This window comes from Eriocheir sinensis, chromosome 42, assembly GCF_024679095.1.
Source record: "Eriocheir sinensis breed Jianghai 21 chromosome 42, ASM2467909v1, whole genome shotgun sequence".
Lineage (NCBI taxonomy): Eukaryota > Metazoa > Arthropoda > Malacostraca > Decapoda > Varunidae > Eriocheir > Eriocheir sinensis.
The window spans coordinates 8,920,994-8,946,715 of record NC_066550.1 but is presented as its reverse complement, the minus strand read 5'-3'; the positions used below and the strand labels follow the sequence as shown (position 1 = coordinate 8,946,715).

The 25,722-nt window shown below is 40.3% G+C and overlaps 1 protein-coding gene and 1 long non-coding RNA gene across 5 annotated transcripts; both read right to left on the bottom strand.

The window, feature by feature from the left end:
* Positions 1-40: 40 nt before the first annotated feature.
* Positions 41-24,604, bottom strand: LOC127009931 (phenoloxidase-activating factor 2-like). Of its 2 annotated transcripts, XM_050883468.1 has the most exons (9): positions 24,439-24,604; positions 19,366-20,175; positions 16,861-17,048; positions 15,564-15,723; positions 6,357-6,465; positions 4,023-4,183; positions 1,347-1,550; positions 163-343; positions 41-60 (listed from the first exon to the last, which is right to left on the bottom strand). In XM_050883468.1, the coding sequence occupies exons 2-9, from the start codon at positions 20,173-20,175 to the stop codon at positions 56-58; spliced, it is 1,818 nt and encodes a 605-aa protein (XP_050739425.1). In that variant the 5' UTR covers positions 24,439-24,604; the 3' UTR covers positions 41-55. The 2 variants fall into 2 exon arrangements, with proteins under 2 accessions (XP_050739425.1, XP_050739426.1); XM_050883469.1 differs by lacking the exon at positions 41-60 and having other exon boundaries at positions 195-343; positions 1,332-1,550.
* On the bottom strand, positions 1,556-4,015 carry LOC127009932 (uncharacterized). 3 transcript variants are annotated; one of them, XR_007762548.1, is made up of 3 exons: positions 3,197-4,015; positions 1,760-1,975; positions 1,556-1,687 (listed from the first exon to the last, which is right to left on the bottom strand). It is a non-coding gene; the product is annotated as an uncharacterized LOC127009932 (long non-coding RNA). The 3 variants fall into 3 exon arrangements; XR_007762549.1 differs by lacking the exon at positions 3,197-4,015 and adding an exon at positions 2,410-2,567; XR_007762550.1 differs by lacking the exon at positions 1,556-1,687 and having other exon boundaries at positions 1,693-1,819; positions 1,892-1,975.
* Positions 24,605-25,722: the final 1,118 nt, after the last annotated feature.

Here is a 25,722-nt window from a genome sequence, read left to right as displayed (position 1 = left end):
CTCTCTCTCACTCACTCGCTCTCTCACTCACTCGCTCTCTCACTCACTCGCTCTCTCACTCTCTCGCTCTCTCACTCTCTCACTCTCTCACTCTCTCTCACTCTCTCTCACTCTCTCTCACTCTCTCTCACATTCACTCACTCACTCACTCACTCTCTCACTTTCTCCCATTCCTATTCTGCTGTCGTTCTTGCCTCCTCTGCTCTCTCTGTCTCCTCCTTTCTTCTCTCTGTCTCTGTTTCTCTTCTCTTTCTCTCTGTCGCTGTTCCCTTCTCTCTTGGTTCTCCTGTTTATTCTTTCCTCCTGTTCCCACATTCACGGCTTCTTGTTCATTTCCTCCAACCTGTAAAAGAAAGAGATAAATAGCAAAAATGTAGGCTAGTCTTTGTTTGCCTATCTCTCTCTCTCTCTCTCTCCCCCCCCCCCCCCCCAAGACTACAACTCCATTAATTTACTATCACACATATACACTCATAAGCGTAAATACAAAACAAGCTCACAAACACATCCAATAATCTGTCATCACTCACACACTCACAAACACATAAACACCAATGAACATACCAAAACTGCTCACAAACACACACATACCCACAAACCTAACCCCCACTAACATGAAGAACACCCAGAAACACACACACAAACACTGACATACTTAACACACACACACACACACACACACACACACACACATACCAAGAGTGGGAGAGACCCGTAGCCCGTCCAACCCCATGAGGAAAAAATAGGACATTAAATGAAAAGAAAAAGAAGAGGAAGAAGAAATTTGAAACACACACACACACATGAAACACTAACCATCAGGAAACTCTTACGAACCTGAAACTCAAACACACGAATCCACACACTTGAAACACAAACATACACTCACCTACAAAGTTAGTTAGTTTACAGACCATGAATTTGAGTCGACATACAAAATAATTTAAAATGGTAGAATCTCTAACATAACACAACAAAACGTGGTATTAAACATAAAAACATTAATCGCAGTAGAAAGAAACGGAAAACAGAAAGGAAGAAGGGAGAGAGGAAAAGAGGAAGGAAGAAAAATGGAAAGGAAGGAAGGGAAATATAAGAAGGAAGGAAATAGAGAAAGAACAGGAAGAAAGAAGGAAGAAAAGAGGAAAGGAAGGAATGGAAATATAAGAAGGAAGGAGGGAGGTAAAGAACAAAGGAAATAGGGAAAGAACAGGAGGAAAGAAGAAAGGAAGGATAGAAAAAAGAAAGAAGGTAGGTAAGGGGAAGAAGGAGAAGAGAAAGAAGGAAGAAAGGGAGGGAGGGAAAAAAACACAACACCCACCCACACAAACCTCAGTCCATCACACCTGTAAGTCCGAGCGTCCTCCGTAAGCACCGAGGTACTGGTCCAGTGTTGCAGTGATCCACGGGTTCAGCGCTGGGATGTTGACGTACACCCCCGGCAGCCCCTCCTTGCCGCACCCCACACCCCAGGCCGTCAGCCCCACCAGCAAGTAGTGACCTTCAGGGCTGGCAAGTTGTGGGCAAGCTAGGGGACCTCCGCCATCACCCTAGAGATTAGAAAATACTATGATGAAAGGAAGGGATGTAGGAGGTAAGGAAGCTCTGCCGTAACTTTAATGAATGGGAAATATGGGTATAGGGAAGGATATGGAAGGCAGGATAGCTAGTGGACCTCTGCCGTAACCTTAGTGGATGGGAAATATGGTTAAAGGGAAGGATATGGAAGGCAGGATAGCTAGCGGACCTCTGCCGTAACCTTAATGGATGGGAAATATGGTTAAAGGGAGGGATATGGAAGGCAGGATAGCTAGCGGACCTCTGCTGTAACCTTAATGGATGGAAAATATGGTTAAAGGGAAGGATATGGAAGGCAGGATAGCTAGCGGACCTCTGCCGTAACCTTAATGGATGGGAAATATGGTTAAAGGGAAGGATATGGAAGGCAGGATAGCTAGCGGACCTCTGCCGTAACCTTAATTGATGGGAAATATGGTTAAAGTGAAGGATATGGAAGGCAGGATAGCTAGCGGACCTCTGCCGTAACCTTAATTGATGGGAAATATGGTTAAAGTGAAGGATATGGAAGGCAGGATAGCTAGCGAACCTCTGCCGTAACCTTAATTGATGGGAAATATGGTTAAAGTGAAGGATATGGAAGGCAGGATAGCTAGCGAACCTCTGCCGTAACCTTAATTGATGGGAAATATGGTTAAAGTGAAGGATATGGAAGGCAGGATAGCTAGCGGACCTCTGCCGTAACCTTGATGGATGGGAAATATGGTTAAAGTGAAGGATATGGAAGGCAGGATAGCTAGCGGACCTCTGCCGTAACCTTAATTGATGGGAAATATGGTTAAAGTGAAGGATATGGAAGGCAGGATAGCTAGCGGACCTCTGCGTCAGAACCTTGATGGATGGGAAATATGGTTAAAGGGAAGGATATGGAAGGCAGGATAGCTAGCGGACCTCTGCCGTAACCTTGATGGATGGGAAATATGGTTAAAGTGAAGGATATGGAAGGCAGGATAGCTAGCGAACCTCTGCCGTAACCTTGATGGATGGGAAATATGGTTAAAGTGAAGGATATGGAAGGCAGGATAGCTAGCGGACCTCTGCCGTAACCTTAATTGATGGGAAATATGGTTAAAGTGAAGGATATGGAAGGCAGGATAGCTAGCGGACCTCTGCCGTAACCTTAATTGATGGGAAATATGGTTAAAGTGAAGGATATGGAAGGCAGGATAGCTAGCGGACCTCTGCCGTAACCTTAATTGATGGGAAATATGGTTAAAGTGAAGGATATGGAAGGCAGGATAGCTAGCGAACCTCTGCCGTAACCTTGATGGATGGGAAATATGGTTAAGGGAAGGATATGGAAGGCAGGATAGCTAGTGAACCTCTGCCGTAACCTTGATGGATGGGAAATATGGTTAAGGGAAGGATATGGAAGGCAGGATAGCTAGTGAACCTCTGCCGTAACCTTAATGGATGGGAAATATGGTTAAGGGAAGGATATGGAAGGCAGGATAGCTAGCGAACCTCTGCCGTAACCTTAATGAATGGAAAATATGGTTAAGGGAAGGATATGGAAGGCAGGATAGCTAGTGAACCTCTGCCGTAACCTTGATGGATGGGAAATATGGTTAAGGGAAGGATATGGAAGGCAGGATAGCTAGTGAACCTCTGCCGTAACCTTAATGGATGGGAAATATGGTTAAGGGAAGGATATGGAAGGCAGGATAGCTAGCGAACCTCTGCCGTAACCTTGATGGATGGGAAATATGGTTAAAGTAAAGGATATGGAAGGCAGGATAGCTAGCGAACCTCTGCTGTAACCTTAATGGATGGAAAATATGGTTACGGGAAAGGACATGGGCAGCAGGAGAGCTAATGGACCTTTGCCTTGACTATATAGGAAATGTTGTTAAAGGGAAGGGTATTTTTTGGGTAAGCTAACAGACCGCCCCCATCACCCTAACAAACAGAGGATATGGTTACCCTTACAAGCATCTTTCTCTACCACACAAAGTCCTGCAAGATCAAATCCTTACATCCTACTTCAATCCTACCTTACAAGCATCCTTCCCTGCCTCGCTCATCCTGCAAAAAAGTCCTGTGAGATTAAATCCTAACATCCTACTTCAATCCTACCTTACAAGCATCCTTCCCTGCCTCGCTCATCCTACAAAAAAGTCCTGTGAGATTAAATCCTTACATCCTACTTCAATCCTACCTTACAAGCATCCTTCCCTGCCTCACTCATCCTACAAAAAAGTCCTGAGAGATCAAATCCTTACATTCTACTTCAATCCTACCTTACAAGCATCCTTCCCTGCCCCCCTCATCCTACAAAAAAGTCCTGCGAGATCAAATCCTTGCTTACATCTTACTCATCCTATTTTACATCCTTCTCCACCTCACTCAAGTCCTACAAAACTCAATCCCAACCTTATTCAACCCTTACTTCCATACCTCAAAGTCCTACAAAATTTACTCCTTACATCCTACGCCAGTCCTACCTCACAAGCGTCCTTCCCCGCCTCCCCGCCAGCACACAGGAAGGTCGGGTGCAGCCTGAAGAAGCGTCCGAGCCTGGTGGTCTGGAGGCTGTTCTGGCATCTCCTGCTGTCGACCAGGGGCAGCGTCAGGCTCTTCATAATGGCCTGGTAGTTAGACGTGCCTGCGGAGAAGAGGGATGTGTGAGGGTGTGGATATTCGGTACTTCCTATGTATTTCCGTTTATGGGTGACTCTCCTATTAGTGTTCCCCTTTCCCCTCCTCATTTCCCTTTTCTTTTCTTTTTTTTCTTTTTCTTATTTGTTGTGTTCTATTTTTTTGTTTTCTTCCTTTCTTTCTTTCTTTTTCCCTTTTTTTCTGCTTTCTTTTTTCTTTTCTTATTTGTTGTGTTCTCTCTCTTTTGTCTTCCTTTCCCCTCCTTTAATCTGTTTTCTTCCTCTGTATTTCTATTTGTTGCATTCTCTCCCTTTCACCAGTATTTTCTTTTGCCCTTCTTTTTCCTCTATTCTCTTCCTTCATGTTTCTATCTTTCTTTTTTTTCTTCTTTCATTGTTTTTTCTTCCCCTCCTTTTTTTCTGTTTCCTTCTTCTGTATTTCTATTTGTTGCAGTTTCTCCCTTTCATCAGTATATTATTTTACCCTTCTTTTCTCCTCTATTCTCTTCCTTCATGTTTCTATCCGTTTCTTTTTCTCCCTTCATTCTTTTTCCTTCCCTCCTTTTTTTCTGTTTCCTTCTTCTGTATTTCTATTTGTTGCAGTTTCTCCCTTTCATCAGTATTTTCTTTTACCCTTCTTTTCTCCTCTATTCTCTTCCTTCATGTTTCTATCCGTTTCTTTTTCTCCCTTCATTCTTTTTCCTTCCCTCCTTTTTTTCTGTTTTCTTCCTCTGCATTTTTATTTGTTGCATTCTCTCCCTATCATCAGTATTTTCTTTTACCCTTCTTTTCTCCTCTATTCTCTTCCTTCATGTTTCTAATTGTTTCTTTTTCTTCCTTCACTGTTTTTCCTTCACCTACATTTTTTCCGTCATGGCCAGGTGGATCAGTAAATTAACAGGTGTAACAGACTAATTACACACTTCCTATAATCATCCCTCTCCTTCACCCCTTCCTCCCCCCCACCTCAGATCCCATCACCCTCTCATACTCCCCCAATTACCCCAAAGACACCCCATTCATATCCCCATTACCCCTGCCCCTTACACTCCCGTCACCCCTTCCCCCAGGCCATTATCACCTCCCATAACCCTTCTCGTTCCAACCCCTTTCTCATTAGCCTCTTTTTTATCCCCTTTACATCACCCCAGTTCATTTATTATCACCCTAACATCCTAGTATATCACCCTAACATCCTAGCATATCACTCCAACATCCCCAATAACCCCAAACCCCCTTAGGTCCTATACTCCATTATCTGCATTTTCACCCACCTACCCATCACCCCCACACACCCTAGCACATTTCCCCACACCCCACCACCTCCTCTTTACCTTACATTACACCCTTCCCTCATCACCCCAACACCCCCACACACTTACACCCCAGTACAATACCCCGCTTCCTCGTAAGCCCCGCACCCCTGCACACCCTTCCCTCAACACCCCATTACTATCTCCCCATCTCCCCCACACCCATGCACATCCCCTCCCCCGTCATCCCATACACCCCTCCCCAGCACCCCCCAGTCCCCACACCCCTTTACTTCTTCCCAGTCACCCACACACCTTCTTACACCTCCCCACCATCACCCTAACACCCCATCACACCCCTATCACCCCAGTACATCCCCCACCAGTCCCTACACCTCGTAATCTCTTCCCAGTCACCCCCACACACCCTCTTACACCCCTCCACCGTCACCCTAACACCCCAGTCCTTACACCCCATTACCTCTTCCCGATCACCCCCACACCCTCTTACACCCCTCCACTGTCACCCCAACACCCCCTTAACCCCCCTATCACCCCAGCACATCCCCCCCATCATCCACCAGTTTCCAGCACATCCCCCTCACTCCCTATACCTCTTCCCGATCACCTCCACACCCTTACACCCCTCCCGTCACCCTAACACCCCATCCCCTTCCCCTATCACTCCATTCCCTTCTCCTATCACCCCAGCACATCCCCCCAGCCCCTACACCCTACACCTCTTCCCCATCACCCCCACACACCCTTACACCCCTCCCCTGTCCCCCTAATATACCTCCCCCATCCCCCCAGTCCCTACACCCCTTTACCTCTTCCCGATAACCCACACACCTTCTTACACCCCCCCACCATCACCCTAACACCCCATCACACCTCTATCACCCCAGCACATCCCCCCACCACTCACCAAAGCCGTCCACCCCCCAGCCATTGGTGACGCAGCCCTTCCAGTCCACCTGCGATGTGTCCTCCGCCAGGCAAATGGTGTTCACGTGGGCCCCCAGCTGCGCCTCCTCCTGTAGCATTGGAAATAAAGTATATGGCCTTTATTTCTAGTGTTATTAGTGTTATGGTTAATGTTAGCAAGGGAAATAATGTATATGGCCTTTATTCCTATTGTTATTAGTGTTATGGTTAACGTTAGCAAGGGAAATAATGTATATGGCCTTTATTCCTATTGTTATTAGTGTTATGGTTAACGTTAGCAAGGGAAATAATGTATATGGCCTTTATTCCTATTGTTATTAGTGTTATGGTTAAGGTTAGCAAGGGAAATAAAATATATGGCCTTTATTTCTAGTGTTATTAGTATTATGGTTAAGGTTAGCAAGGGAAATAATGTATATGGCCTTTATTTCTAGTGTTATTAGTATTATGGTTAATGTTAGCAAGGGAAATAATGTATATGGCCTTTATTCCTATTGTTATTAGTGTTATGGTTAATGTTAGCAAGGGAAATAATGTATATGGCCTTTATTCCTATTGTTATTAGTATTATGGTTAATGTTAGCAAGGGAAATAATGTATATGGCCTTTATTCCTATTGTTATTAGTGTTATGGTTAATGTTAGCAAGGGAAATAATGTATATGGCCTTTATTCCTATTGTTATTAGTATTATGGTTAATGTTAGCAAGGGAAATAATGTATATGGCCTTTATTTCTAGTGTTATTAGTGTTATGGTTAATGTTAGCAAGGGAAATAATGTATATGGCCTTTATTCCTATTGTTATTAGTGTTATGGTTAATGTTAGCAAGGGAAATAATGTATATGGCCTTTATTTCTAGTGTTATTAGTGTTATGGTTAATGTTAGCAAGGGAAATAAAGTATATGGCCTTTATTCCTATTGTTATTAGTGTTATGGTTAACGTTAGCAAGGGAAATAAAGTATATGGCCTTTATTCCTATTGTTATTAGTGTTATGGTTAATGTTAGCAAGGGAAATAAAATATATGGCCTTTATTCCTATTGTTATTAGTATTATGGTTAATGTTAGCAAGGGAAATAAAATATATGGCCTTTATTCCTATTGTTATTAGTGTTATGGTTAATGTTTGCAAGGGAAATAAAGTATATGGCCTTTATTCCTATTGTTATTAGTGTTATGGTTAATGTTTGCAAGGGAAATAAAGTATATGGCCTTTATTCCTATTGTTATTAGTGTTATGGTTAATGTTTGCAAGGGAAATAAAATATATGGCCTTTATTCCTATTGTTATTAGTGTTATGGTTAATGTTTGCAAGGGAAATAAAGTATATGGCCTTTATTCCTATTGTTATTAGTATTATGGTTAATGTTTGCAAGGGAAATAAAGTATATGGCCTTTATTCCTATTGTTATTAGTGTTATGGTTAATGTTAGCAAGGGAAATAAAATATATGGCCTTTATTTCTAGTGTTATTAGTATTATGGTTAATGTTAGCAAGGGAAATAAAATATATGGCCTTTATTCCTATTGTTATTAGTGTTATGGTTAACGTTAGCAAGGGAAATAAAGTATATGGCCTTTATTCCTATTGTTATTAGTATTATGGTTAATGTTAGCAAGGGAAATAAAATATATGGCCTTTATTCCTATTGTTATTAGTATTATGGTTAATGTTTGCAAGGGAAATAAAATATATGGCCTTTATTCCTATTGTTATTAGTATTATGGTTAATGTTAGCAAGGGAAATAAAATATATGGCCTTTATTCCTATTGTTATTAGTGTTATGGTTAATGTTAGCAAGGGAAATAAAATATATGGCCTTTATTCCTATTGTTATTAGTGTTATGGTTAATGTTAGCAAGGGAAATAAAATATATGGCCTTTATTCCTATTGTTATTAGTGTTATGGTTAATGTTAGCAAGGGAAATAAAGTATATGGCCTTTATTTCTATTGTTATTAGTGTTATGGTTAATGTTAGCAAGGGAAATAAAGTATATGGCCTTTATTCCTATTGTTATTAGTGTTATGGTTAATGTTAGCAAGGGAAATAAAATATATGCCCTTTATTCCTATTGTTATTAGTATTATGGTTAATGTTAGCAAGGGAAATAAAGTATATGGCCTTTATTTCTATTGTTATTAGTGTTATGGTTAATGTTAGCAAGGGAAATAAAGTATATGGCCTTTATTCCTATTGTTATTAGTATTATGGTTAATGTTAGCAAGGGAAATAAAGTATATGCCCTTTATTCCTATTGTTATTAGTGTTATGGTTAATGTTAGCAAGGGAAATAAAGTATATGGCCTTTATTCCTATTGTTATTAGTATTATGGTTAATGTTAGCAAGGGAAATAAAGTATATGGCCTTTATTCCTATTGTTATTAGTATTATGGTTAATGTTAGCAAGGGAAATAAAGTATATGGCCTTTATTCCTATTGTTATTAGTATTATGGTTAATGTTAGCAAGGAAATAAAGTATATGGCCTTTATTCCTATTGTTATTAGTATTATGGTTAATGTTAGCAAGGGAAATAAAGTATATGGCCTTTATTCCTATTGTTATTAGTATTATGGTTAATGTTAGCAAGGGAAATAAAGTATATGGCCTTTATTCCTATTGTTATTAGTATTATGGTTAATGTTAGCAAGGGAAATAAAGTATATGGCCTTTATTCCTATTGTTATTAGTGTTATGGTTAATGTTAGCAAGGGAAATAAAGTATATGGCCTTTATTCCTATTGTTATTAGTGTTATGGTTAATGTTAGCAAGGGAAATAAAGTATATGGCCTTTATTTCTAGTGTTATTAGTGTTATGGTTAATGTTAGCAAGGGAAATAAAGTATATGGCCTTTATTTCTAGTGTTATTAGTGTTATGGTTAATGTTAGCAAGGGAAATAAAATATATGGCCTTTATTTCTATTGTTATTAGTGTTATGGTTAATGTTAGCAAGGGAAATAAAATATATGGCCTTTATTCCTATTGTTATTAGTATTATGGTTAATGTTTGCAAGGGAAATAAAATATATGGCCTTTATTTCTAGTGTTATTAGTGTTATGGTTAATGTTAGCAAGGGAAATAAAATATATGGTCTTTATTCCTATTGTTATTAGTATTATGGTTAATGTTTGCAAGGGAAATAAAATATATGGCCTTTATTCCTAGTGTTATTAGTGTTATGGTTAATGTTAGCAAGGGAAATAAAATATATGGCCTTTATTCCTATTGTTATTAGTGTTATGGTTAATGTTTGCAAGGGAAATAAAATATATGGCCTTTATTCCTATTGTTATTAGTGTTATGGTTAATGTTAGCAAGGGAAATAAAATATATGGCCTTTATTTCTATTGTTATTAGTATTATGGTTAATGTTAGCAAGGGAAATAAAATATATGGCCTTTATTCCTATTGTTATTAGTATTATGGTTAATGTTAGCAAGGGAAATAAAATATATGGCCTTTATTCCTATTGTTATTAGTATTATGGTTAATGTTTGCAAGGGAAATAAAATATATGGCCTTTATTCCTATTGTTATTAGTATTATGGTTAATGTTAGCAAGGGAAATAAAATATATGGCCTTTATTCCTATTGTTATTAGTGTTATGGTTAATGTTAGCAAGGGAAATAAAATATATGGCCTTTATTTCTTGTGTTATTAGTATTGTGGTTAATGTTAGCAAGGGAAATAAAATATATGGCCTTTATTTCTAGTGTTATTAGTATTGTGGTTAATGTTAGCAAGGGAAATAAAATATATGGCCTTTATTCCTATTGTTATCTCGTCTCCTACCTCACGAATTTATCTTTTGTTGTCATTATATGCCTTCTAACTAATCTTAAAACCTCCTGGAAATCTATTTATCAACTATCTTTACCATTTTTGTTGTTATTATGGTTAAGGTTTTCTCTATGTAGCCAGATCTTCCATATCTCGTCTCTTACCTCACCAATTTATCTTTTTTTGTCATAATTGTCTTCCACTAACCTTCAAACCTCCTGGAAATCTATTTATCAATTATCTTTACCATTTTTGTTGTTATTGTGGTTAAGGTTTATGTAGCCTACTCTTCCATATCATGTCTCCTACCTCACCAATTTATCTTTTTTTTTTGTCATAATTATCTTCTACTAACCTTCAAACCTCCTGGAAATCTCTTTACCTATAATCTTTACCATTTTTATTGTTGTTTTGGTTAAAGTTTATGTAGCCTACTCTTCCATATCATGTCTCCTACCTCACTCTAATTTATCTTTTTTTGTCATAATTGTCTTCTACTAACCTTCAAACCTCCTGGAAATCTCTTTACCTATTATCTTTACCATTTTTATTGTTATTATGTTTAAGGTTTATGTAGCCTACTCTTCCATATCATGTCTCCTACCTCACTTTAATTTATCTTTTTTTGTCATAATTGTCTTCTACTAACCTTCAAACCCCCTGGAAATCTATTTATCAATTATCTTTACCATTTTTGTTGTTATTATGGTTAAGGTTTACTCTCTGCATCCTCCCATATCTCGTCTCATACTTATAATCAGCTGTTCTTTTGCTATACGTCTTCTATTAACCTTCAAACCTCCCGGAAACATATTTTTACCTATCATCTTTGTCATTATCATTATAGTGGTTATGGTTAAGATTTGCGCTACGGTATATTTTCACCCTTCCACATCTCGTCTCCTATAGCCTATCCAGCGGTTTCTTTTGTTATATAATTATGTCCTCTATTAACCTTCAAACCTGTTATCTTTGCCATTATCATTATTAGTAGGGGAATATGGAGATGAGGGTAGCCTTCTTCACTTCACACAACTATGGCGCAGCGGGAAGCGTACCTATCACACGTATTTATTGCAACCATTTCACCTTAACAAATCTAACACATTATATAACTAACTATCCTAGTGTAACCTAACCTGACCTAACTTAACTATATCTAAATTAACCCAGCCTGATATACCCCCACAGCTGCCAAAATAGGGTTATGATTTTTTTACCCACGTGGAGATAATGTTTTCTTTTATCACCAGACTTAAATAGAGCTAAATCATCGTTGTAGCAGAAGTTCAACACCTCTAATGGATGGGTTACAAGGAGTTTAGAGTTGTATTGATTGACTGATTGATAGTTTATTGTTGCAAGTAAACAACAAAGGAGAATGTCGAGTCTAAGGTGGTCTGGGTAGTGTAGAGAACCACAGGATATAGCATGTGTAGTATTATTCCTCTGCCTTATCCTGTCTTTAATTTCACCACTCACTCCAACCACCCATCTGTCGCATTCTGTACACCATTAATTCTATACAAATCTAATAAGTAACTCCTATACCACCCATCTGTTGCATTCTGTACAACAAATTAATTCTATACAAATCTAATAAGTAACTCCTATACCACCCATCTGTCGCATTCTGTACTCCATTAATTCTATACAAATCTAATAAGTAACTCCTATACCACCCATCTGTTGCATTCTGTACAACAAATTAATTCTATACAAATCTAATAAGTAACTCCTATACCACCCATCTGTTGCATTCTGTACAACAAATTAATTCTATACAAATCTAATAAGTAACTCCTATACCACCCATCTGTTGCATTCTGTACAACAAATTAATTCTATACAAATCTAATAAGTAACTCCTATACCACCCATCTGTCGCATTCTGTACACCATTAATTCTATACAAATCTAATAAGTAACTCCTATACCACCCATCTGTCGCATTCTGTACACCATTAATTCTATACAAATCTAATAAGTAACTCCTATACCACCCATCTGTCGCATTCTGTACTCCATTAATTCTATACAAATCTAATAAGTGACTCCTATACCACCCATCTGTCGCATTCTGTACACCATTAATTCTATACAAATCTAATAAGTAACTCCTATACCACCCATCTGTCGCATTCTGTACAACAAATTAATTCTATACAAATCTAATAAGTAACTCCTATACCACCCATCTATCCCATTCTGTACACCATTAATTCTATACAAATCTATTAAGTAACTCCTATACCACCCATCTGAAGCATTCTGTACTCCATTAATTCTATACAAATCTATTAAGTAACTCCTATACCACCCATCTGAAGCATTCTGTACTCCATTAATTCTATACAAATCTAATAAGTAACTCCTATACCACCCATCTGAAGCATTCTGTACTCCATTAATTCTATACAAATCTAATAAGTAACTCCTATACCACCCATCTGTCGCATTCTGTACTCCATTAATTCTATACAAATCTAATAAGTAACTCCTATACCACCCATCTGTCGCATTCTGTACAAATTAATTCTATACAAATCTAATAAGTAACTCTTATCCCACCCATCTGTCGCATTCTGTACAACAAATTAATTCTATACAAATCTAATAAGTAACTCCTATACCACCCATCTGTCGCATTCTGTACACCATTAATTCTATACAAATCTAATAAGTAACTCCTATACCACCCATCTGTCGCATTCTGTACAACAAATTAATTCTATACAAATCTAATAAGTAACTCTTATCCCACCCATCTGTCGCATTCTGTACAACAAATTAATTCTATACAAATCTAATAAGTAACTCCTATACCACCCATCTGTCGCATTCTATACAACAAATTAATTCTATACAAATCTAATAAGTAACTCCTATCCCACCCATCTGTCGCATTCTATACAACAAATTAATTCTATACAAATCTAATAAGTAACTCCTATCCCACCCATCTGTCGCATTCTGTACTCCATTAATTCTATACAAATCTAATAAGTAACTCCTATACCACCCATCTGAAGCATTCTGTACACCATTAATTCTATACAAATCTAATAAGTAACTCCTATACCACCCATCTGTCGCATTCTGTACACCATTAATTCTATACAAATCTATTAAGTAACTCCTATACCAGCCATCTATCGCATTCTGTACTCCATTAATTCTATACAAATCTACTTAAGTAACTCCTATACCACCCATCTGTCTCATTCTGTACACCATTAATTCTATACAAATCTAATAAGTAACTCCTATCCCACCCATCTGTCGCATTCTGTACTCCATTAATTCTATACAAATCTAATAAGTAACTCCTATCCCACCCATCTGTCGCATTCTGTACTCCATTAATTCTATACAAATCTAATAAGTAACTCCTATACCACCCATCTGTCGCATTCTGTACTCCATTAATTCTATACAAATCTATTAAGTAACTCCTATACCACCCATCTGAAGCATTCTGTACACCATTAATTCTATACAAATCTATTAAGTAACTCCTATACCACCCATCTGAAGCATTCTGTACACCATTAATTCTATACAAATCTATTAAGTAACTCCTATACCACCCATCTGAAGCATTCTGTACACCATTAATTCTATACAAATCTAATAAGTAACTCCTATACCACCCATCTGTCGCATTCTGTACACCATTAATTCTATACAAATCTAATAAGTAACTCCTATCCCACCCATCTGTCTCATTCTGTACTCCATTAATTCTATACAAATCTAATAAGTAACTCCTATCCCACCCATCTGTCGCATTCTGTACAAATTAATTCTATACAAATCTAATAAGTAACTCCTATACCACCCATCTGTCGCATTCTGTACAAATTAATTCTATACAAATCTAATAAGTAACTCCTATACCACCCATCTGTCGCATTCTGTACACCATTAATTCTATACAAATCTAATAAGTAACTCCTATACCACCCATCTGTCGCATTCTGTACTCCATTAATTCTATACAAATCTAATAAGTAACTCCTATCCCACTCATCTGTCCCATTCTGTACACCATTAATTCTATACAAATCTAATAAGTAACTCCTGTACCACCCATCTGTCCCATTCTGTACACCATTAATTCTATACAAATCTAATAAGTAACTCCTGTACCACCCATCTGTCGCATTCTGTACAACAAATTAATTCTATACAAATCTAATAAGTAAACTATAAAAATCACAACATAAAACCACTTCAAGTAAAATCCTTTGTCTCCACGGCGGAAATCATCTTATCTCATTAGTGCGAAGTCGGAAATCATATCTTATTAGTGTGAAGTAAATCCTTTGTCTGCACGACGGGAATCATACTCAGAAATGAACAAATAGTCTTGGATAACCATTACTATCTAAGTTTTCCAAGTACATGGTAGTTTATTTTTTGTATTCATTTATCGCTTATTTGACATAGAAACTTCAGACTGACGTATATAGGCGGTTAGACAAGGACCAATTATGTGTTAGCTTATTACTTCTTCCCTAAACCAGTCTTTATATACGTATCTCCTCCACCAAACCCCAAAGAGCCCAAAATTATGTATTCACCGTCAATTATGTAAACCTAGAGCCATAGAATAGGAGAGTTTGCCCACCTTCAACACTAGTATATCCGTATTAGGTTTTTACCATAAGATCAGCGAAAAATTCAAATTGATGTTGATTCTTTGTGTGTGTGTGTGTGTGTGTGTGTGTGTGTGTGTGTGTGTGCTCTACAGGTATCATCAATATCTCAAAGTAACTATATAGAACACATACACACAAAAAAACTAATCCATAACTCTGACCTGACCCTAGAGTCTACATGATAGCTAATGAAATCCACCCAAAATTCACGTTTATGATCATCCCTTCCACCAGACACCACCAAAGCTTATACACTCTACCCCAAATTTCCGTTTATGATCATCCCCTTCCACTAGACCCCAACATAACTTATACAATCTACCCCAGAGTAATTATTAACTAACTAACTAACGGCGGCAGATGGGTGGTAGGAGTTACTTATTAGATTTGCATAGAAAAGGAGAAAGATGGAGAATTAAAAGGAGAAACAGAAGGAGAAAGAAGAAAGAGGAAACAGACGGAAAGAGTAAGAGAAAGAAGGAAGGAAAGAAAGAGAACGGAAGAAAAGAGATCAAGAAAAAAGAAAGCGTGTGTGTAGGTGATGAAAGGAAATGCAGGATAAATGAGTGAATAACGTGATCGATACATGAATTACAGGTCAAAACAGCAGGTGTACTATCATTCCCCTGCCTCGTCCTGTGGCAGAGGAATGATAGTACATCTGCTAACTGACTAATTAACAAACGGGGACTATATTATTATTCCCCAGGGAGCGCCAGAAAGTCGTACCTTCAAGAACAGCAAGGCAACGTCGTTGAAGAGGGTCGAAGCGTCGAAGCTCTCGTGAATGACAACTCGATCCACCTTCCTCTCCTGATGTGGGTAGGGCTCGGTCTCCCCCTGTGTGTCCCATTCCCCCAGCCTCACCACCAGGTCCTCGCACCGCTGTCTGGGGGAAAACATGGGAATAGAATCGAACATATAGCAATAGAAAGGAAAATATGGTAGGTTTTTTTTTTTTCTTTTCTTTTTTACAGCAAAGGAGACAGTTCAAGGGCATAAAAAAAGTTGACGAAATTATAGTAGTATAGATGAAGGTATGGCAGCAGGGACGGAAATATATGGCAGTAGAGACGGAGTAAGTAATTAAATAGGGTAACAGGAAGAGTTCTTATAGTAGAAGAAAAAAATCAAGCAATAGAAGCAGAGATATGGCACTAGAGTAGAACATAGAGTAATGGTGATTTCCGCTGTAGAAAGGAATATATTACAGCAGAGAAGGGAATACAGCAATGGAAAGGAAATCATAGGGAGCAGAAAGGAAAATGTTGCAGTAGAGAGGAAGATATGAAAGTAGAAAGGACAATAAAGCAGAAAAATAAATATATTACAGTAGAAAAAAAGGAAGACCGGAAAATTAGAAAAAAATGTATACGAAAGGGGAAACATAAAAACAAGATAAACCAAAGGAAAAAAAAGCAAAGGGAGAAAGAATGATACAGAAGAACTGAACGAAAAATCTAGAAATGAATTAAAGAAACAAGATGAAGCGAGGATATTATAGACGAAATACGGGGAAAGAAGATATAACGAGAAAACAAAATAACTGAAGGAAAAAAATACAGAAGAATTGAACGAAAAATCTAGAAATGAATTAAAGAAACAAGATGAAGCGAGGATATTATAGACGAAACACGGGGAAAGAAGATATAACGAGAAAACAAAATAACTGAAGGAAAAAAATACGGAAGAATTGAACGAAAAATCTAGAAATGAATTAAAGAAACAAGATGAAGCGAGGATATTATAGACGAAATACGGGGAAAGAAGATATAACGAGAAAACAAAATAACTTAAGGAAAAAAATACGGAAGAATTAAATGAAAAATCTGGAAATACAGAACTTAGAATGAACAAGAGGAAAATAAGATGCTATTGAAGGAAGGGGAGCACACACACACACACACACACACACACACACACACGCACATAATTAATGACCATCCTCCCTCCCCTCCCACGCACCCCACACATATCCCCTCCCTCCCATCCCCCACCCCTTTCCCCTCTCCCCCCTTACACCCACCTGTACACCTTATGGGCGGCCGTCAGGATCACACGTGGGTGGATGAGGGTTCCTCCGCCCACGAAGAGCAGGGCGGGCTTGGGGTCCCCTGCGGCGGGCGAGTCTGAGTAGGCGGGTTTCAGGATGGCGGCCACCCAAGGGAATTCTCCAAACTGGCTTTCCCCCTCCGTGAAGCCCAAGATTCGAACCTGTGGAGCGATCGTTCGAACCCCGTGGAGTGTTGCGGACGGTGTTTGTTTGTTTGTGTGTAGTTTGTGTGTGTTTGTGTGTCTTTGTTACTGTGTGCGTGTGTGATAGAGGTATAGATTGATATAGATAGACAGTAAGAGAAAAGAGAGAAAGGAAAAAGAAAGAAGGTGAAAGAGGAGAAAAAGAAAGAAAAAGGAGAAAGATAAATGAGAAAGGAGAAACAAGGAGAAGGAGAAAGATGGAGAATTAAAAGGAGGAACTTCGGAGAAAGAAGAGGGGGAAAGAGAAAGACGGAAATAAAGTAAGAGAAAGAAAAGAAAGGAAGGAAAGAAAGAGGAAGAAAAAAAAGGCGTGTGTAGATACATTGCATAACTTTTTCAACCTTCTATTTTTCCTTTAGTCCCTTCTATTTTCTCTCTCTATATATACATTCTTATTTATTGTGTACCGTTAATCAAAAATACCCCCATACAGGTAACCCCAAACAGATGTGCAAATTAGTACCAACCTCTACATATTTCATACCTTCGTAGAGGCCCAATTAGCTTATCCAGGTGAGTTTGTGCAGGTGAGAGGAGCGGGAAAGGTTAATTGGTTAAGGAGAAAGGTGGGTGAGACAGGTTGAATACGAGAAATGAAAAAAGAAATTAAAGAAGTACTTGAAATGATCTTGTATGAGAAAGAAAGAAGAAAGTGAGAAAGAAAGATAGGAAGAAGGAAAGGAAAGAAAGGTGAAGAGAGAGAGAGAGAGAGAGAGAGAGAGAGAGAGAGAGAGAGAGAGAGAGAATAAGACAAATACACAGACAGGCAGACAAATAGCTAGGCAGACAGAAAGACAGACAGACAGCAAGACAGAAAGACTCGGATAAATAGATACAGACAGATAGACACAGACAGACAAAAAAAGACTACTGGTGCAATTACAAACAGGCAAAAGCGTGCATGATTTATTAAAACCAAGAAAAATAAACAGGCACAAACCAGAGACTCCGCACAAACACAAACAAGTAAACAAACAAAGTAGTATACATGTCTGTCTCACACACACACACACACACACACACACACACACACACACGAAGTCTAAAAGGTACATATGGTGCCAAGGTATACATATGTGCGTATATTCTACAGTCATGTGTGCGTGTGGGGGGTGGGAGTGGGGGGGCGGGATATTCGTGAGAGTTGAGATGAGGAAGGAGATGAGGGAGGGAGAGAAGGAGAGGGAGAATTGATAGAAAGATCGTGAAAGGGCAAAAGGTTAAAGATCGAGAAAGGAAGGAAGAAAGGAAGAGGAAAGGAAGAAAGGGAAATAAGAAGGAGGGAAAGAAATAGGAAAGAAGAAAGGAAGGAAAGAAGGTTAGAAAGAAGAAAGAACGTAGAGGAAGGAACAAAGGAGAAGGGAAAAAAGGAAGAAAGGAGGGAGGGAAAAAAGTAAAAATGAAGTAGAGAGGAAAAGTAGGAAAGATGAAAGGAAGAAAGGAAGGAAAAAGACAAAGGAAGGAAAGTAAACATAATGAAAAATGAGGGAACTAAAAAAGAATAAAATATCACTGAGAAAGAGAAATAAGATAAAATATAATGACTAGCAAACTAACGATAAAAGATTAAAACGAATCAATAAGTGAGATCAGATTAAATACTAAATAAAAATGGAGGATGAATGAATGAATAACGTGATCGATACATGAATTAGACAGGTCAAAACAGGTCAAGATACAGACAGACACACAGAAGGCAGAAGAGAGATTGACAGAAGAAAGAAGATGGAAATACACAGGGAAAGAGAAGACAGGCAAACAGGAAGAAAGCAAGGAGCTACAGAAAATACATAGCCAATAGACAGAATAGAAAGAAATACAGAAATACACAAGGAAAGAGAAGACAGGCAAACAGGAAGAAAGCAAGGAACTACAGAAAATACATAGCCAATAGACAGAATAGAAAGAAATACAGAAAAATGGACAGAATAGAAAAGATATAAAAATAGACAGAATTAGACAAAATATACAGAATAGAAAAAAATAGAATACAGAAAAAAGACAGACGTAATAGAAAAGAAAGAATAGAAAAAAATAGTCAGAAAATAGACAGAATTGGACAAAAAAAAATACAGAACCGTAAAAATAGAATACAGAAAAAGACAAAAAGACAAAAAAACATAAATACAGAAAAAGCGAAGATGGTAAACAAAACAGGAACAGACAGACAAACACACACAGACACCACCACCACCACCACTTACGAGCCCCACAGCCATCACCATCACCAGCGACTACCAACCCAGGCCCCCAGAAGAGCCAGGAACACACTCACTCTCACTCCACCAGCATTCCTCCACCCACAGGAAGCGGGCGGGGGCGTGTTGGTGGCGGGCAGGGGCGGGAGGCAGCAGACATCCTGGCGATCGGGGCAGAATCCTGTATCCAGCGGCTTTGTGGGAGTCCAGTTAGGACCGAAGCGAGGGTTGATTAGGCCAGAACCGTCTGTGATCACGTGCCCGTCAGCCCCACAGAGGTCTGGGGACACACAAATGCAGTCGCCCTCGTCCATCTCCAGTGGCATCGCTGTGTCCTTGGAGGCGCAACAGACTTCGAAGGCCCCGCGGCATTTCGAGTGGGAGACGGAGTTGTCGAAGAGCGCCAGAGAAGTGTTCCCTTTTCCGTCACTAACGAGCCGATTGGGGTCATTGCATTCAAATAAAGGTACGCAGTCGCAGGGGGTGTCCGGGGGCAGGGTGGTGGTGCTCACAGAGGAAGGGGTCACACCCGAAGACCCTGAGGAGCCACTGGTGTCGTTGGGAAGGGTACAGCAGATGTCGAGTATATCCGGGCAGCTCTCGACGTTGGTGACAGGCCCGGAGCTGTTCCCCAAGGAGGTTCTGATGTCGATGATCCCCACACCTGACGTTGTTATGACCCCGTCCACGCACTGGTAGAAAGGCACACACTGGCAGTTCAGCTTGAGGGCGCGGGAGGGCTCGGGCGTGGATCCGGGTGCGGGTGTAGGTGTGGGCGTGGTGTTATTCAGCCACCAGAAGGACCCATCCGCCTGGCCGCTCACACCCACCGCCCACACGCCCACCCACACCATCAGCCCCGCCCACAAAGGTGTTCCCAGGGACATCTGTTGGGGGAGAGGGACACATGGTTATGATAGATAGATAGATAGTTAGATAGAGACAGAGGGAAGGAAAAGAAGACAAAATAGAGAGAGAGAGAGAGAGAGAGAGAGAGAGAGAGAGAGAGAGAGAGAGAGAGAGAGTGATTAAAGTATGTATATATGCGTGTCAACCTTGGTGAGTACTGAAGCGGTTATGACTTTTTTTTCCGTGTGTGTGTGTGTGTGTGTGTGTGTGTGTGTGTGTGTGTGTGTCTCTCTCTCTCTCTCTCTCTCTCTCTCTCTCTCTCTCTCCTGCGTTCGAAAAATAGACTATAAAAGCGAAGGTCAAGGATGAAAGAGAAAGTGAATCTGTGTGCATGTCTTCCTGTCTGTCTGGATCTGGCTTACTAATACACAGGGCACCTTTCACTTGCATAACACGCATATTTGTGTTGGCTGTTGGGGGGGCGGGGGAGTGTGCAGGGGAGGGAAGTGCATCAAGTGTAATTGTTAGTGTTCGTGTGTTGTGGTGACGAGTGAGAGTGTATTTGTTTTCTGAATGAGTGTGTGTGTGTGTGACTCTTTAAGGTTATAAGAGAGAGAGAGAGAGAGAGAGAGAGAGAGAGAGAGAGAGAGAGAGAGAGAGAGAGAGAGAGAGAGAGAGAGAGAGAGAGAGAAAGTGGAATCAATGAAAGAATGAATGAAGGAAGGAAGAAAGTAAGAAAAGAAGGAAGAGGAAAACGGAAGCAGAAAAGAGAGAGAGAGAGAGAGAGAGAGAGAGAGAGAGAGAGAGAGAGAGAGAGAGAGAGAGAGAGAGAGAGAGAGAAAGTGGAATGAATAAAAGAATGAATGAAGGAAGGGAGTAAGAAAAGAAGGAAGAGGAAAACGGAAGCAGAAGAGAGAGAGAGAGAGAGAGAGAGAGAGAGAGAGAGAGAGAGAGAGAGAGAGAGAGAGAGAGAGAGAGAGATGAAGAAGTGGAATGAATGAATGAAGGAAGAAAGTAAGAAAAGAAGGAAGAGGAAAACTGAAGCAGAAAAGAGAGAGAGAGAGAGAGAGAGAGAGAGAGAGAGAGAGAGAGAGAGAGAGAGAGAGAGAGAGAGAGAGAGAGAGAGAGAAAGTGGAGTGAATGAAAGAATGAAGGAAGGAAGGAAGTAAGAAAAGAAGGAAGAGGAAGAAGGAAGCAAAAGACGGAAGAAACTAATTGACACACACACACACACACACACACACGATCATTTTTTTTTTCTAATTAATTAAGAGCGAAGATATATAATGATGATGATTCTCTCATCTTCCTTCCTCGTTTCATTCGCTTTTGCCATCTTTCCTTTCCTAGTTCCTTCCTTTACTCATTTTCTTTCTTTCCTCCTTTCCTTCCTTCCTCTCTTCCCCTTTATCTTTCCTTTAGAAATTCTTCCTTTCCTTCTCTCTTCCTTTATTTATTAATCTTTCTCTTTCCTTACTTTTTTGTACTTCCTTCCTTCATTTCTTTCATTATTCTTTTCTTTCTATCGCTTTTCCTTCCCTTCTCTCTTTCTCCCCTTCCTTTCTCTCTCTCTCTCTCTCTCTCTCTCTCTCTCTCTCTCTCTCTCTCTATCGTATTCTTACATTTTATTTCCTTCTCCTCTTCCTTTCTTCTCCCTTTCTTTTCTTTATCTTTATTTCACTCCTTATCTCCTTGCTCATCTAAACACACACACACACACACACACACACACACACACACACAGTTTCGTTCGGTCATTGTTGAAACTCGACGAAGCGCATTGAAAAGAATCATTCACGGTCGCCTTAATAAGACCTTCCTTCCTGTAAGATTAACCCCCATAAAAAGGGGGACAGGGCCTTGGCCAAATGGCGGCCCTGTAAGGGGTGGGCGAGCAATGCAAGCTCGTTGCGGGTCTAGGGACGCCTCCGCCGCCGCCGCAGCCACGGGTAACAGCCGGCGAGCAGCGACGGAGGCACGGACCACGGACCCTCCGGGCAGGCGCCCAGGGAGCAGCCCGTAGCGGTGCACGAGCGAGCAGCCCAGCAGTCGACTATAACCGCAGAGGGGCGACCCAAAGCGAGGATGACCAAGCGAGCCACCTCGCCTCTGCAGAAGGACCACCCGGCTGCTCGCCCGAGGAGTGCTGGCGGTCCACTCCTTAATAAGACAGTCTCGTTCACTGTTTCGGAACGTGATTCTCTCTCTCTCTCTCTCTCTCTCTCTCTCTCTCTCTCTCTCTCTCTCTCTCTCGTGCATTTATTATTTCACTAATTTTTCTTCCTCGTCGATTAACCTTCATTTTTTTTCTTTTATCTTTAATATGGAGAGAAGGTGAAGGTCAATCAAGTGCGCATGAGGGGACAGGTAACGATGAAAAAGAAGAAAAAGGAGGAGGAGGAGAAGAATAGGAGAGAGAAGAGAGAGAAGGAGAATAGAGGGAGAGAATGATTGAATATTTTGTTCGGCTAGTAAAGGTAAGGAATGAAGGAATACGGAGGAAGCGAAGGAGGAAGAGGAGGAAAATAGTTAGAATGTTAGGTTAGGAGGGAAAGAAGGAAGGAGAGAAGAAAGGAAAACGGAGGAGGAGGAGGCGGATGAAGAAAATTAGCAAGAGCAGGAAGGATATTTTTTTTTTTTTTTTTTTTTTTTTTTTTACGTTGTTGCCTATTGCGCCGGTAGGCATCTTCCTGGTGGGGCCTGATGGTCGGCCCAAGGCTTCTTCCAGGTGTGGCCTGATGGTCGGCCCAGCCCATTCTGGCGCAGGCGAGTGTTTATAGTGGCGCCATCTTGCATTGGCTCATGCTGCCCCTCGGAACTCGTTCTTGATTCGCTTGGACGGCTTCCTCTAGAGTCCGAGTTGATGGGTGGTCTTCAGGACAGCATGTGGGTAGTTTTAAGCCACTCGGCGGTGACTGAAAAATCCGAGTGGTAGCGTGGGGATTCGAACCCGCGTCGTCCACCACGCGGCGAATGTGGGTCCAGTACGCTATCACTTCGGCCACCGCATAAGTTGATAGATTAGAAGGATAAGAAAGAATAAATAAAGAAAGAAAGCAATTAAGAATAGAAGAAGGTTAGAAGAGTAAAGAAGAAATGCATGAAGGAAGGAAGAAAGAGGAGGAGAAAAAAAAGTAGAAGGAAGAGGAGGAGGAGGATTAGGGTAGTTTGTTAGAAGAGAAAGAAGGAATGATGGAAAGAAGGTATGAAGGAAATACGGAAGGAGGAAAATAAAGAAGAATAACACGAAGGAGAATTATTAGCAACCTGTGTGGCTACTGAGTTTACCTGGAAATTACGTTCATTAGCAAGGCAGAAAGACAACAGTAGCATACATAATTACAAGCCCTCCCTTCCTAGGCCTTCCCCTGACGTCAGATCCAACCCTATTGCCATGCCAGACCCCGCTCCCTACAAGCTGTCAACGAACCCCTTTATAAAGAATCAGAAGCTATTCAACATTAGCCATTATATTAAAACTGCTATTACTCGCCTTATTACTCTGTCATTATCATTATTTTACCTATTACACCTTTTCATTCTTATACCGTATTATTATTCAACCTTTATTAGTTACATAGTAAGGCGTTAGACTGCAAATGACCAATGTAAATAAGTATGGAATGAAATTTTGAGAGGGCGAAACGGCTTAGACGCTGCCATTTTCATTTCTTTTTTTATAGATAGCTGACTTTTGTTGAGGGAGAGCAATTATTGGAATGCTCTGGGGAACCGGGGTTTTGCGGGGGAAAGGCAAAATCAGTAAAGCAAATTTTTCGGTAAGAAGCATTGGGTTCCCAGATTCACCAAGAATATAATTATAACCATCTCATAACTGAAAACATAACACGAAACAATGACCAAACAAACATTATTAAAGTTATAGCGGTGGCTGAGTGGTAGCGTGCTGGGCCCACATTCACCGCGTGATGGACGACGCGGGTTCGAATCCCCACGCTACCACCTCGGATTTTTCAGTCACCGCAGAGTTGCTTAAAACTACCCACATGCTGTCCTGAAGACCACCCATCAACCCGGACTCTAGAGGAAACCGTCCAAGTTAATCAAGAACGAGTTCCGGGGGGGAGCATGAGCCAAGAGAAGATGGCGCCACTATAAACACTTACCTGCGCCATGACGGGATGGGGCCGAATACCATCCAGGCCCCTCAAGCAAGCCTACCGGTGCAATAGGCGTAGACGTAAAAAAAAAAAAAAATAAAATAAAACCAACAACGAGACAACTCACCGAAACCTTAACAAACCACACACCACATGAGCCACAAACTCACTCTTACTCACCTTCACCAAAACAGGAAGAAAGGAAGCGAACCAATCAACGCGTGGCCTAGAGATGGAGCGTCGAGAGACCCACGCAGACAAGATCCCCGTTCACCCTTCCTCCAGCCCTGCAAGAAGGATACTGAGCTCATGAGTCCTCCCCGCCTGTGAGGAATGAGGTTGACGGGGACTTCCACAGATAGCAGCCTTGGGTAATGAGCGAAGGGCGTGACGTCACTCTGCTATAAGGAAGCTGATTGGTGGATGGGAGGGGAAGGATGTGGTGCTTTCCTATAGTTTGTGGTTGTTTGTGTTGGTAATGGTGTTGGTTTTGTATTATTATTGCTATCATTGTTGTTAGTATCATTATTACTGTTTAGTTTTTTTTTTCGTTGTTGTAGTTTGTTATAGTATTGTACAGTAGCAGAAGTAGTATAAGTATTAGTATTATTAGTATTATCATTAATAGTATTAGTGTTAGAATTAGTAATTAGTGTTAGTGTTAGTAGTCGATGAAAATATAAACAAAAGATGAATTTGAATGAACAGAATTATGAGATTAGTAGTAGAAAGAGGAGGAGGAGGAGGAGGTCAGATTAACAGGAATTTCCAGGTAGCAACTCTCCACACACACACACACACACACACACACCTGACGCATCTAATATACCTGTAATCACGTCCTTCCTTTCTCCACAGGTGAGTAACAGGTAGCCACGGCCCACAGGTATCCCGAGGTGTCTAGTGGGATTCGAACCGGTATCCACCGTAAAACCGCAGCGCCATGAGATTGAAGGTCACACAGTTGGTTTAGTGGTGATGTAATAATGACGAATGAATTATTGAAGGCGGCTTAAGTCTGTTCTCTCTCTCTCTCTCTCTCTCTCTCTCTCTCTCTTCGAATGTTTTAAAATACTTAATGGTTTCACGAATGTAGACAGATCAGCACTGTTAATGATCGATGACACTTTGCGCACGAGGAACAATGGCGTAAAACTCAGATGTAGACAAGTAAATTCAGACTGCACCAAATTTTTCTTCACCAACGTTGTAGTGCGAGAATGGATTAAGCTTCCACCATCAGTGGTCCAGTGTAACACGATTGACTCCTTTAAAAATAAGCTCGACCGTCACTTCCTTCAACTTAATATCAACTAGAGTAGAAATGCAACGTTTTGGAGTCTTCTGATTAATGTAAAATCAGGACAGACCACCTGGTCTGATTTTCTATGTAAATCTATGTAAATCTCTCTCTCTCAAGAAACCACGCAACACCGAAGGGCAAAATACAGTTGACAACAAGAA